The 13,875-nt window shown below is 41.9% G+C and overlaps 1 protein-coding gene across 1 annotated transcript; it reads left to right on the top strand.

Moving 5' to 3' along the window:
* Nucleotides 1-363: 363 nt before the first annotated feature.
* On the top strand, nucleotides 364-11,924 carry LOC108681344 (centrosomal protein of 104 kDa-like). The gene is made up of 5 exons (XM_047881425.1): nucleotides 364-547; nucleotides 7,783-8,494; nucleotides 8,776-8,940; nucleotides 10,849-11,072; nucleotides 11,775-11,924. The coding sequence occupies exons 2-5, from the start codon at nucleotides 8,455-8,457 to the stop codon at nucleotides 11,922-11,924; spliced, it is 579 nt and encodes a 192-aa protein (XP_047737381.1). The 5' UTR covers nucleotides 364-547; nucleotides 7,783-8,454.
* Nucleotides 11,925-13,875: the final 1,951 nt, after the last annotated feature.

Raw genomic sequence — 13,875 nt, 5'->3', positions numbered from 1 at the left:
AAGGCCGGATCCCTTGTGAATCAAGGCATGAAAAATTCAAGAATCGGCAACAGGCCATGGGCCTATTTTCTTCAATGCCGACACTTCTATTCTATATATAGTTTCATGGCATTCAGCACTTCATATAGTTGCGTAATTGAAAGAATTATATCTAGAAAATATGTATCCTTCATTTTCAGCCACCACGTTTTTAACAGTGTCAGATATGGTGAAGACAGCTTATCGCCGGCATTGGGGCGGTTTGTTTCGTTATGGCTAAAGCGACCTTGAGTCTCCAGTTCATGGATAGGAACGAGCCAGCAACGGACGGCCAGGCAGCGTGAGGGCTCAGGGCTGTACAGGCTCCAGTGTCTCGCTGGACGTTGGTGTGTTAGTATGTGCGTCTTTCCTGAACAATTTCTTCTATCTGAACGTACAACTCGGAACATGTTATCTTTCCCATAAATATTTAACAGAACGAACTTTGAAAAACTGATGAATCTGTTTTCTGAATAGTGAAGGTTCGTTTAAATTGAACTTGAAGCAATATCGCAGCACGAAGTTAGTGGTGAGTAGACTGGTAGAGGCGATACCTACGTCTGGCAACACTTATCATTTGTAAACGTTAATCTCTCAATTTATTGATATTGTCGTTTCTAGTTCTTTAAATCTATAATTACCAATTTTGTACTATTAAATCTGTTATTTAAGATAAACTTATCTCCACGATATCCGTTTTGTCCTGATCACTTGAATTTAACAATATATGACTTCAAAACCTGCTTATGTTCCAATCACTAATTAATGTCAACGTAAATGACTAAAAAGCACGTTTCAACTCATGGGTTTAGTTGTTTTTTTGGACACAAAGATAGGCAATTATTTTTATTGGTCCAAGGAATTTATTACCTGACTTTTCTGTGTTAGTCTACGGTATTATAAAGCCATGTTTATTTTACAACTCCAACTTGGCTGATGCTGGAGTGGGAGTTGGTGGCACTGGTGGGGAGGTGATGCGTTGTGGACGCTGGAGTGGGAGGAGGTGATGCGCTGTAGGCGCTGGAGTGGGAGGAGGTGATGCGCTGTAGGTGCTGGAGTGGGAGGAGGTGATGCGCTGTAGGCGCTGGAGGGGGAGGAGGCGATGCGCTGTAGTTGCTGGAGTGGGAGGAGGCGATGCGCTGCAGGCGTTAGAGTGGTGAAGTGGTACGTCGTTGACGCTAGAGTGGGAGACTAACCTGCTGTGTGTTCACCACTCACCAGATCGATTGCGGTCGCCATGGCAGTTCAGGCGTTTGTATAAAACCAAAACTTTGAGCTCGGCGCGTGAATTATACATGGGACGGTGAACGCCTGATAAACTTCTGTTCGTGGAACCTGTTTCTTGATAAGCGCCAAAGTGGTGCACGCTTGTCAGTGAGTGGTACTGACAACAGCAGCGAGTGGTGCTGACAACAGCAGCGAGTGGTGGTGACAACAGCAGCGAGTGGTGCTGACAACAGCAGCGAGTGGTGCTGACAATATAGTCTATATTAATGCATTACCTGACCTCTACACATGGCGGCTGTCATAGTCTACAGTAAATATAATGCATTACCTGACCTACAGTATACAAATAGCGGCTGTCATAGTCTACCGTTTATATGATGCATTTTCCGATCTCTTTATTAAAAGTCCACTACCATAGTCTATTTTAGATACAGGGCTGATGCCTAGATGAGAGCACTGTCATAGTCTATCTGCAACTAACTGCAAATTGTAACCGGTACAGGTATTTAAATTATAATGTTATCAAATTCCTTCGTAACTAAATTTGCATGCAAATAATTTACGTGGTCAATTATTTTTCTTATTATTCACGTAATTAATAACGTTATGCTCAGGTAATTATTATCAGTCTATCTCATGCTTGATCATCTGTCATACCGCACGAGGTGTCGCGCTGCACGCGAGTGTTGACACACTTAGGGAAATGAGTGAGACATTGTCCTAATAACGATGCATTTTTGGCCATATTGTGTGGATTATTCTGACCCAGTTTTGCTCGACAAAACAGCGTATCAGTGATACGTCAGCTTGCTGCTTATTAAGTGGGATAGAAAATTTTTCGTTATTTAAAAATATGTCAATCAATTTGCGCTGTTGCTTCAGTTCAGAACAGACCATTAGATGTGAATTGAGGCTTCGTTTTAACCATTAGTGGCTAATGGGGGCAATACTTATTCTGTGGGATAGAAAGTTAGTCACTATTTGGAAAGTGTGTCTGTCAATCAGAGCTGTTTCTTAACTCCAGACCAGACCATTAGATGAGAAGACTTGGTTTTAACCATTAGTGGCTAATGGGCTAATGATAGACATCGCTAAGTGCTTACTAATGGCTGGGACAGACGGCACTTGTCACTTGTTAAATGGCATGCAAAAAGCGCTGTCCATTTCTGGCTAGATGGTCTGGTCTGTCCTTACTTCTGGCTAGATGGTCTGGTCTGTCCTTATTTCTGGCTAGATGGCCTGGTCTGTCGATCTGTCTCTTATACACATCTAGATGTGTATAAGAGACAGGACAAGGGCCGACAACTTCTGACATCGACCGCCGGCCATGCCCCACCACTCAATAAAACCTTTGCTTTGATGCAGCAGATGCCCACTAAACATTTGATGCACTTCCTGACCTCTACAAATGACTGCTGCTATAGTCTATGTTTTATGCATTACCTGACCTGTACAAATGACTGCTGCTATAGTCTATATTTAATGCATTACCTGACCTATACAAATGACTGCTGCTATAGTCTATATTTAATGCATTACCTGACCTGTACAAATGACTGCTGCTATAGTCTATATTTAATGCATTACCTGACCCTGTCTCTTATACACATCTAGATGTGTATAAGAGACAGGCTGACAACAGCAGCGAGTGGTGCTGACAACAGCAGCGAGTGGTGCTGACAACAGCAGCGAGTGGTGCTGACAACAGCAGCGATTTTTTTGCAGTATCTGCAGGGGCAAGTCCTCTTGTAAATTTTTTTAATTGTTCCTGTTATCGTAAGTTTCAAAAGTTTCACCACGTCTACCAGTTTAGTACAACCATCCCCACTCGCAGTATTCGCACAAGCTCGCTCAATAACACCGCGGCCTTCCTCGCAACTCGTGTCACAAAAAAAAAGTTTGCAATGAAAGTTTGCTTTGCTGTACAAATTTTGGCCACTAATAGACTGCTGACCCGCAAACTTGAAAGCAGGTTACCCACAACTTTCCATGCAGGTCGTATAACAAAGTTCACTATATCGACTTTGATGTAGGTTTAGATGGTGAGCCATCTCTGGGAGTGTATGTAGACGAGTATTTGCCACAGCAGTGACAGAAATAGAGGTAAAAGTTCATTTATAACAGGAATTGCTGATGTAGAGACAGAAATAGCGGCAAACGTTTCATTTATAACAGGAATTGTAGATGTAGAGACAGAAATAGAAGCCAAAGTTTCATCTACACGAGTAATTACAGCTGTAGAGACCTGGGCAAAATATGCATATTTACACTATTGAGAGCAACTGTGTGTAAAAATATAAAATGCTAGAGGGTCAAGTAGTGGTAAATATAGTCGAAAGTTACATGTATACGAGAAATTGGAGCTGTATTTTAGAAGTAGACAGAAATAGGGGGCAAAAGTTTCATTTACACGAGTAATTACAGCTGTGGAGATCTAGAACATGTGGCAAAATATGCATTTACACTATTGAGAGCAGCTGCGAGTAAAAAAATGATAAACGGTAAAGTAATGGTGAATAATGGTGAAGTTGTGAAATTGTATTTATACGAGAAATTGGAACTGCATAATAGATATAGACAGAAATAGGGACAAAAGTTTTATTAACACTTATAGTTGCAGCTGTAGAAACAGAAATAGGGGGGCAAAAGTTTCATTTACACGAGTAATTGTCAGGTTCAGCAGACGATGATTGGCAGGTTCAGCAGACGATGATTGGCAGGTTCAGCAGACGATGATTGGCAGGTTCAGCAGACAATGATTGGCAGGTTCAGCAGACGCTGATTGGCTCACTCGAAATGAGTTGTGAGTTACTCAGAAACTTTTGTACTCACGACATCAAGAAGTTCTTCACAAGACGTTACTTCAATAAAATAACCGGACTATAACAATGAAAAAATCATTGCAATAATAACGTAAGGTTGAATTTATTAACGCGAACTTTAGTTGTACAATTTAAATTGATGTAACGATGACATGCGGGGGAGCTACAATACATAATGTGCAGTGTACTACATGTGCAGTGTACAAGGTACTGTGCAGTGTACTACATGTGCAGTGTACAAGGTACTGTGCAGTATACAGTGTACTGTGCAGTGTACAAGGTACTATGCAGTGTACAATGACAAGGTACTGTGCAGTGTACAATGACAAGGTACTGTGCAGTGTACAGTGTACTGTGCAGTATACAGTGTACTGTGCAGTATACAAGGTACCATGCAGTGTACAATGAACTGTGCAGTGTGCAGTATTCTGCTTTAACATTGCACGTATAGTGTAGAATTCATGCTAGTTACATTATATTGTATAATGCTTACAAGCTACATTGTGTGATTCATACAAATTTTATTGCTTAATACATGCAAATTGAATTGTATATTATAATTCATACAAGTTATAACAGCATGGGACATAGTTTGGTGACCTGAACTGACCTGAGGTCAAAAGAGCCTTACACGTGACGATCTGCCCAGTGTTTGCGTCACTACAAGAGGTGAACATGCGTGATGTTAATTGCGTATAACTTCTCGTTGTTCGTATGAAGTTCTTCCATTAACTTTTTTCATATGTGTTCGAATTTCTGATAAATTTTGTCTCCCGGTACGAAAAAATTGCTCAAGAAATGTAATGTAAAAGGTTCCCTATATCTGAATAAAGTTTACATTAGTTGAACCAATTTTTATTTCATGCTACATAGATTTCAAAAGCTAATTCTCCGTGAGGTAAGTTACTCATGTAAATAATTTACAGTCGACGTGCAGGAGCCTCGCCCAGTGTTCGGGTTATCAAAAACTTACGATTACTTGCCCCATAATTATAGAATAAAGTAGCAGTTTTTAATCTGAACTTTACGCGTGACTTTTACAACAACCGTGAAGCTCATTTATGTTCAGGCCTTCAGCGTTCTGGCATTCAGCGGAGCGTCACAACTGTGATGCATTGCAGCCCGTCACACACTCTAGTGGTATATCAATACCAGTCAATACTCGAGTGGTATATCAACACAATATCAATACTCGAGTGGTATATCAATACAAATCAATATTCGATTGGTATATCAATACCAATCAATACTCTAGTGGTATATCAATACCAATCAATACTCGAGTGGTATATCAATACCAATCAATACTCTAGTGGTATATCAATACCAATCAATACTCGAGTGGTATATCAATACCAATCAATACTCGAGTGGTATATCGATACCAATCAATACTCGATTGGTATATCAATACCAAACAATACTTGATTGCTATATCGATACCAATCAATACTCGAGTGGTATATCAATACCAATCAATACTCGATTGGTATACCAATACCAATCAATAAATACTCTATTGGTATATCAATACCAATCAAGACTTGATTGCTATATCGATACCAATCAATACTCGAGTGGTATACCAATACCAATCAATACTCTATTGGTATATCAATACCAATCAAGACTTGATTGCTATATCGATACCAATCAATACTCGAGTGGTATACCAATACCAATCAATACTCTATTGGTATATCAATACNGGTGGTGAGTGGGTGGTGAGTGGGTGGTGAGTGGGTGGTGAGTGGGTGGCGAGTGGGTGGTGAATGGGTGGTGAATGGGTGGTGAGTGGGTGGTGCGTGGGTGGTGAGTGGGTGGTGCGTGGGTGGTGAGTGGGTGGTGCGTGGGTGGTGAGTGGGTGGTGAGTGGGTCATTACTGCTGTGGTGGTGGTGGTGATGGTGCATGCAGCATCACCTCAACCACCACCACTCTCACCACCGGCGCCTGCACGCCACTTTAGTCGCCTGCAATTTACAGGCGATGATTGCGAGATGAAACGCCGGAGAATCGTGGCCAAGACAGCGGTGAAGTGTACTTATATTTGAGCGCGTCTTATCCCTCATGAAGAGCTAGCGGCTCGCTTACCCTATATAACGCCAACGTTCAAGATCATTACTTGCATAAAACTAAGGTAAAACGTCCTTGGCCGCTTCTTGATGAAAAACTACCACTCTGATTAGATGGGCGTTAATAGGATTCTGTTTCACATCTGGAAGCTTTGCCGTGAAATTACAGCGTCAAAAATTACAATCAGAAAGTCTCAAGATTGCCGTCATGAACTTTGACTCAAGATTGTCGTCATGCACTTATCTCAAGATTGCCGCCATGTACTTAGTCTCAAGATTGTCGCCATGTACTTAGTCTCAAGATTGCCGCCATGTACTTACTTCTTAGTCCCGATTGTAAATAATATGCGTTTAAAAATTACTTTTTAAAGACAACACTTCTAAAGAATCCAGTACGGTATCTCTGGTGTTACACATGTACAATAATTTCTAATTTTTGTTTTAATATAAAAAAGTATTGTTCAAATTTTTTTAATATATAAAAATTTTCAAAAATTTCAAATTTACTTATTCTGTCAACTGAATCATGTACATCGTCTCTGATTTTATGCAGGTTTGCAAAATTTCAGATCGATTGGATAGGTAAAAATGTGTTAAATATGGATTATAAGATTTGTAGCAGACAAAATTTTTTTGTAAATTTTTCTTAAAATTGAATTTTTTTATTTTCATAATTAATTATTCTGTCAATTGATTCATGCATTGTCTCCAACTTTAAACAAGTGTGCAAAATTTCAGATCGATTGGAGAGGTAGAAGTGTGTTAAATATCGATTATAAGATTTGTAGCAGACAAACAAACAAACAACAAGAAGTGAAGTTAAAGAGAAGTGTTGTATAAAGGCTCTTTATGTCTCCAAAACAATTAATTGCTTCGCACGTTTCAGTCGCTAGCGCCTTCTGATCACTAATACTTTATTATTTATCATTTGTTGCGGCAATATCATTTACTTAATTTTAAATTAAGTGCTTCAAATTTTATAAGAAGGTCGGCAGGTCGCTGCATCACTGCAGGCACGGCGCTCGCACTGCGCCACGTGTCGGCAGGTCACTGCATCACTGTAGGTCAAAGATAACAGCGACATAGTAAATTAATCAACCAATCAGCATTCAGGCTGCGATCAAAACCCGCCAATCACGGACTGCGGAACAAATGAGAAGCGACAAGCTATCGAGCGCATAGATATTAACGTGCGCATTGATATATTGAGAAGTAATAATTCACAGGTGGAATGATGCATTGACGAATATAATGGTTCATGGTTGGAATGATGCGTGGACGGGTATAGTGTTGTATGCGAAAGGTTGTTTGGCTCAATATAACATGAGTTATAATAGGCATGAAGTAAACAACATGCCCAAAGGAAGCATTTGCCAGAAGAGGGAACTCATTCTCTGATGAAGTGGAACCAAGCTTTGGAAGCAAGCAGCCTGGGCGTGGCGAGCTATATAGCCTTGTGTGTGCTACTGTCACTCCCGCTGTCAAGGCTCACAATAAGCATGTATACAGAGTATATATACGCTTCTAAAATCACCTAAAAAGTAGCATCAAATGATGATGTTATTGGTCAGCTAATAGTTTGAACTAGTTTGTTCGCCTTCAAGTAATTCTATTACTTTAATATCTTCACTCTCTGTTGCAGGGAGCTGGCCCAGAAGGCTTCGTCAAGCAGCTGAAGAAATAAGGTAGAACAAACCATCCATCGTAACCAGTACCTGCCTTGAACATTCACCACTACAACGTCCACTTTGTGATATTTAGGCTCAGATGACCTTAAATTGGATGTCATTCCATGCAAATCAATTGTAATGGTCAAGATGAAGGGTTTGGTCACGGCGCTGGTATCGAACACAGATAATGTGAGGTGAAGACCATAGTCCAGCTGCCATGGTGTAGGTCTAGAAAGCTGGACTGTTGAATCGAAAGTAAAGCTAGACTGTTGAATCGAAAGAGAAGCTGGACTGTTGAATCAAAAGCAAAACTGAACTGTTGAAAATAGAAAGCATTTTTTTGTAACCAACTGAGCCTAGGTCATGACAAGGTTTCGGAGGAAGAGTTTGCTATTTAGCTGTCGGAGAAATGCTAAGGTTTGTAGAGCCTCTGCGAAGGAGGGAATTGTCATAGTTTGCAGGGCAAACTAAAAGATAACTAGTTTGGTGCACAGCGGAGGTTATAGAATTACCTCTGCTTTTGGATAAAATTTAAGACATTCTTTTATGGACATCACATTTTGCTGTGTGAACTGAAGGACAAGCAGAGTTTGGCGTGCAGCTGAAGAAGATCTGCTAGGTTGAATGACGGCCGCTGGCTCACCATGCCGCACAAGCTCGAGTTCTCCGTATGTCGCTTCACCAGTAAGTGCTCGTGACGCTTCAAAATAGTGATGTTACTATAGCTAGTGAGGTCACGTGCTATTGCCTAGTGAGTAGTGACACTACCGTACTAGCTCTAATTTTAGTAATAGTCACGCCGTGAATAGTCACCACCCCTTTACCGCCTTCCTCGATTGATGATCCCTACCGAGTTCATGTCAAGCATTCCCCGGCCTTTAAACTACATCATTACAGTTGAAATATTTTCAATCTGAATAGTAAATTATCGATACAACTAAATGTTACTGCCTGTGTGCATGCAGGCGAGGACGCGGAGGGGCGGGCGCAGGACCTACAGCTGCAGGGGCCTGGAGCGCGCGGTTGGCGCTCCGCGAAGTTCTCAATTTACCCCCAAGAACTCGTGCTGCAGTTCAGCGAGCGCGTACATCTGACGCGCGTACAGCTGCTCTCTCACCACGCTCTCGTCCGTGAGTACCGCCCCTTGTGCTGCAGTTCAGCGAGCGCGTACATCTGACGCGCGTACAGCTGCTCTCTCACCACGCCCTGGTCCGTGAGTATACCGCCCCTTGTGCTGCAGTTCAGCGAGCGCGTACATCTGACGCGTGTACAACTGCTCGTGTACATGAGTACACTACAGGTGAGTACCTGCTTCTCGTCTAGAGTAGCTTACCCATGTACTGGGCTGTACTTTACTCAGTCGATGGCCCCTGTCGCTTCATCGGAGTGTTGCGAGCAAACTCTGCAACATCGAAAGGCGTAGCACATTAGAGTGATGTACGTGTCGCCGTTTATATCGCCGCCGCTATGTGCTCGTGACATGCGTGGCCGCCTTCCGGCATCAACTTTTCAGAAATAATATTGGCAAAGCAATGACGGAACAACTGTACTATCTTATTCTGAAAGCATGTATACAGTATATTTAATTAATTTTGTGTTCATATTCCACATGGCTATAGAAGAAACCAATTCGGAAATGTCTTTAAGAAAGCCGAATCATAAAATAGTTCCAAGATTTGTTAATTGCAACTTCCTGCATGCTTGCAGCAGATGATATACAAGAAGTTTTACGCTGCTCCAACAAGACCTAACTTTTATTCGTATGTCAGGCTTTCAAAAGTTGTCTAGAATTTTGACACTCATCTGGGAGCTAAGCAAAAATTTATAACCACCTGATCTGAAGCCTCGCTCACACTGTTCAATATCATAGGCAATTGCACGCAATGAAATTCTACGGCTGATCGTAACGTACGTTTAACAGTCGCACCATGACCTAAAATATTCGAAAGATTTAATTTAACTGATCTTGACTGTGTCGTGCCCCAGCGCCCTCGTTATAGTTTCGATTGACTGTCTCGACTCTAATCATGATTGTTACTGGAGTAAACCACGCGATGCCTGAATAGATTTAACAAGGTTGGCTTACTCAAATAAGATGGAAATTTTGAATAAATTTAAGCCTAATTTTGTAGTGATAAATAAACATTAACATTTGTGGTTTCCGATTAAAACCCATCTTGAAACACACGATTGAAAACCGTACAACGCAACAAGAAAAGTAATGAATGGAAGCATAATTGTGCTTATTGATTTGTGTACCGCCACATCCTCCGTGCTGTGACACTGACGGCAAGCTAGCGAAGGAGCGAGTGAGGCAGCCAATCAGGGACCGTATTATAAAAACTTGCTCAAGTAACGTAGTAACTTGCGCACACATAAGTACTGATTTCCTGTCTGTGATTGGTGGGTTTTGCTGGAAAAGTCGTCAATGATTGGCTGACGGGCTTACAAACTCGGGAATATTTTTGATAATACGGCCCCAGGTACCGTGCCATCATATATACTTCCAAGTTTGCAACTCCGTCAGTCAATCACTGACGGCTTTTCAAGCTAAAGATCTAAACTTACTAATTATAGACAAGAAATTGACTGCCACGTGTAGTTCAGCGAGTTTAGATAGTATGACCTCAGAGGTCTTGCAAAATAGTGTCGGAAGAGTATAATATATAATTATAATAATATGTATTTAGTAAAGCATGAAAGCAAGCTAATTCCAGTCAACATGGCGTAAATATTATTGAACTGAGATCATTAACAGATGTTATTTGAGGATTATCTCGATAGACAATTCTATTAAATATGCAGTTAACTTTTTAGCATAGGTTATTGAAAATACCCTATTCTTTTGGCTGTGACGTTTGCTTTAGGGTTGAAACGCTCCAAATTTACCCACGAACATTTTCTCGGTGGTGCAGCTGAGAGTGTGCAGCTGCCGATACAGTGCAGCTGATTCCAGTCATTATGTACAGCTGATATTAATCATTCCCTGCCGCTGATACATATCATTCTGTGCAGCTGATACATATCATTCTCTGCAGCTGAGCGTGTACAGCTGCTAATAGGGGACACGCCCCCTGAGGGGGAGATGGGGGTGTTGGGGGAGGCGCAGTTCACCCCCCTGGGGTACGTGGGGCTCAGCGACAACTCCCACACGGAGCACAAGGCACGTGAGCTCAAGAGCGTCAACGTGGACTGCACGGGCACGTTCCTCAAGCTGCTCGTGTACAAGAACTACGTGAACAAGCTTAATAAATACAACCAGGTACGTGAACGGGCTTAATAAATACAACCAGGTACGTTAACAAGCTTAATAAATACAACCAGGTACGTGAACAAGCTTAATAAATACCTGTCTCTTATACACATCTAGATGTGTATAAGAGACAGTAGAGTGGGTCTGGTAGAGTGGGTCTGGTAGAGTGGGTCTGGTAGAGTGGGTCTGGTAGAGTGGGTCTGGTAGAGTGGGTCTTGTAGAGTGGGTTATGGTCTAATTATATCAAAGCTCAAATGTTTTTTATTTATTTTATTTTTATTTATTTTTTTTTATTTTTCATATTTAATGTTTTATTTTTATTTACTTCTCATGAATGAATCACATGTAATTTAAAAGGCAAATCAGAGAAGTTTATTACACACCAATAATTCTAATATTACAATACAATACAATATTATTATTGTAATATATTACAATAATATTACCACTGCACTGCTCAATAACTATTCTACCACAAGTATTTCTGCTCATTAATTATTCTATTGAGATTAATGCTGCTCACGACTGCAGTGAGCAGCACGGCTCATCAATTAGTCCAGAACAGTCGGTGCTGCTCTGCTGCTGCTCATTGATTGACATTATACGGCGAGTTGGAACGCAGCTCTGCTCACTTCTTGACCTGCAGCAGGCTATTAGCAGCCTGCTCTGCCTGCAGCAGGCTGTTATACTTTCCTACCCTGCCTGAAGCAGGTTGTGTTGCGGCCTTCTCTGCCTGCAGCAGGCTGTGCTGCAGCCTACCCTCTGCAGCAGGCTGTGTCGCCGCCGTGTGCTGCCATAGCTCAATCCTGCTCCTGCAGCTCACGGCCACGCGTGTGTGTGCACACAAAGAACCATGTGTGAGATTTTGTTTGAATAGCTATGTACTTTCACCCTTTTTAGCGCCTTTTCTCATTTATGGAAAAAATGCACTATTGTTCTCGCCATGTCCGTCTGTCTGTCTGTCTGTCTGTCCGTGACTTCACGTTTTCGTCGACGAGAAAATGTGCTCTCTGTCACTCACTGCAGTGAGTACTGAGTTATATTTTTTAGTAGGTATTCCTGACTCAGTTTGTCAGGGCTAAAAGAAGTATGAGGGTCACATGCACGCGCTTCTTTCTCGCTCTGTGGGTAATAAAGTGTGTTACTATTAGGACAATGAGACTCATTAACTTTTTTGAGTGTGTGTCCGCTCGCTTTAATATGTACATTATGGGAGATTAGTCCTGTAATCCTTCGCTTTAATATATATGTAAAGGAAGATTAGTTCGGTAATCCCTTGAGTTCTCCCCATTTAGCCCGGAAGCGGCAGGATGCGGGCCCAATTTGAGCGAGAAATTCCTCTTAGTCTGCGAATTTCCACTGTGAACAAATTGCATGAGAATTTTCGAAAGATTTAAAAGAACATAGAGCTTGAGTTGAACGAGCATTTCCATTAGGATTTTTCATAACGAATTATAGCTAGACTCGGTACATAGAAGGAAAATAGAAATAATTTAATTTGATCATTATCATTAATTTATTTTCTTGAATTGACGCACATTTGGTTGAAATTTAAAGTCGAAAGTCTTAATGTCTTGTGATGGCCATATGTCTTGTAAAAGACATATAATTTTGTCCGAAACAGAATGAGTCGTGCAGCTGCAAGATAGATCTTGTTCTGTGCCAGCCTTGTCTGTCCCGGTTCTCTGTCAGCCCGGTCTCTCGGTTCTCTGTCAGCCTTGCCTGGATTGGTTCTCTGCCAACCGAGCTGGTCTTGGTTGTCTCACTTGTCTGTCATTTGGTTCTCTGCCAACCGAGCCGGTCTTTGTTGTCTGTCATTTGGTTCTCTGCCAGCCCGGCTTTTCTTGGTTCTCTGCCAGCTGAGCCGGTCTTGGTTGTCTGTCAATTGATTCTCTGCAAGATAGCCTGACGCCTCGCTGCAGGAGTTCTCTGCCAGACGGCCTTTCTTGGTTCTCTGCCAGTCTTATACCAGCCCCTGCTCTGTCCATTCTATATATCGTCTCCAGGTCCGTTGCCAGAGCTGTTGACTGCCGCTGCTCTGCCGGCACTGGCAGACTGCCAGCAGTTGATCACACTCAGACGTCGCGATTCCTGCAAGTTGTGTTCCGTATCGCAATTTATTTATTCCAAGGGCTGTTTTTACGTGAAAGAACGCGCCGAGTTGCGTAAAAACAACTCGCTAGTTTCTGGATTTTCCATTTGAGTAAATTGTCGGCGCTCGAATGTCTTATCTGTGGTGGTGAGAGGGTGGTGAGTGGGTGGTGAGTGGGTGGTGAGTGGGTGGTGAGTGGGTGGTGAGTGGGTGGTGAGTGGGTGGTGTCCAGGTACGTAAACGGGCTTAATAAATACAACCAGGTACGTGAACAAGCTTAATAAATACAACCAGGTACGTGAACGGGCTTAATAAATACAACCAGGTACGTAAACGGGCTTAATAAATACAACCAGGTACGTGAACAAGCTTAATAAATATAACCAGGTACGTTAATGGGCTTAAGAAATACAACCAGGTACGTTAACGGGCTAAGTAAATACAACCAGGTACGTTAACGGGCTTGATAAATACAACCAGGTACGTGAACCAGCTAAATAAATACAACCAGGTACGTGAACAAGTTTAATAAACACAACCAGGTACGTTGACGGGCCTTGGTACGTGAACGGGCTTAATAAATATAACCAGGTACGTTAACGGGCTCAATAAATACAACCAGGTACGTTAACGGGCTAAGTAAATACAACAGGTACATTAACGGGCATACTACCCTAACAAAATTCGGGTACCGCCCAGCCTTCTTACTCAGGAGTTGCT

This window comes from Hyalella azteca, unplaced genomic scaffold, assembly GCF_000764305.2.
Source record: "Hyalella azteca isolate HAZT.00-mixed unplaced genomic scaffold, Hazt_2.0.2 contig7943, whole genome shotgun sequence".
Taxonomy (NCBI): domain Eukaryota; kingdom Metazoa; phylum Arthropoda; class Malacostraca; order Amphipoda; family Hyalellidae; genus Hyalella; species Hyalella azteca.
The sequence above is the reverse complement of the archived record's forward strand: the minus strand, read 5'-3'. Positions and strand labels throughout refer to the sequence as shown.

Coding starts and splice junctions, on each gene's coding strand:
- LOC108681344 (XM_047881425.1), top strand. CDS start 8,455: ATGCCGCACAAGCTCGAGTTCTCCGTATGTCGCTTCACCA. Junction 8,495..8,775: donor CTCCGTATGTCGCTTCACCA/GTAAGTGCTCGT, acceptor GTGTGCATGCAG/GCGAGGACGCGGAGGGGCGG. Junction 8,941..10,848: donor CTCTCACCACGCTCTCGTCC/GTGAGTACCGCC, acceptor CATTCTCTGCAG/CTGAGCGTGTACAGCTGCTA.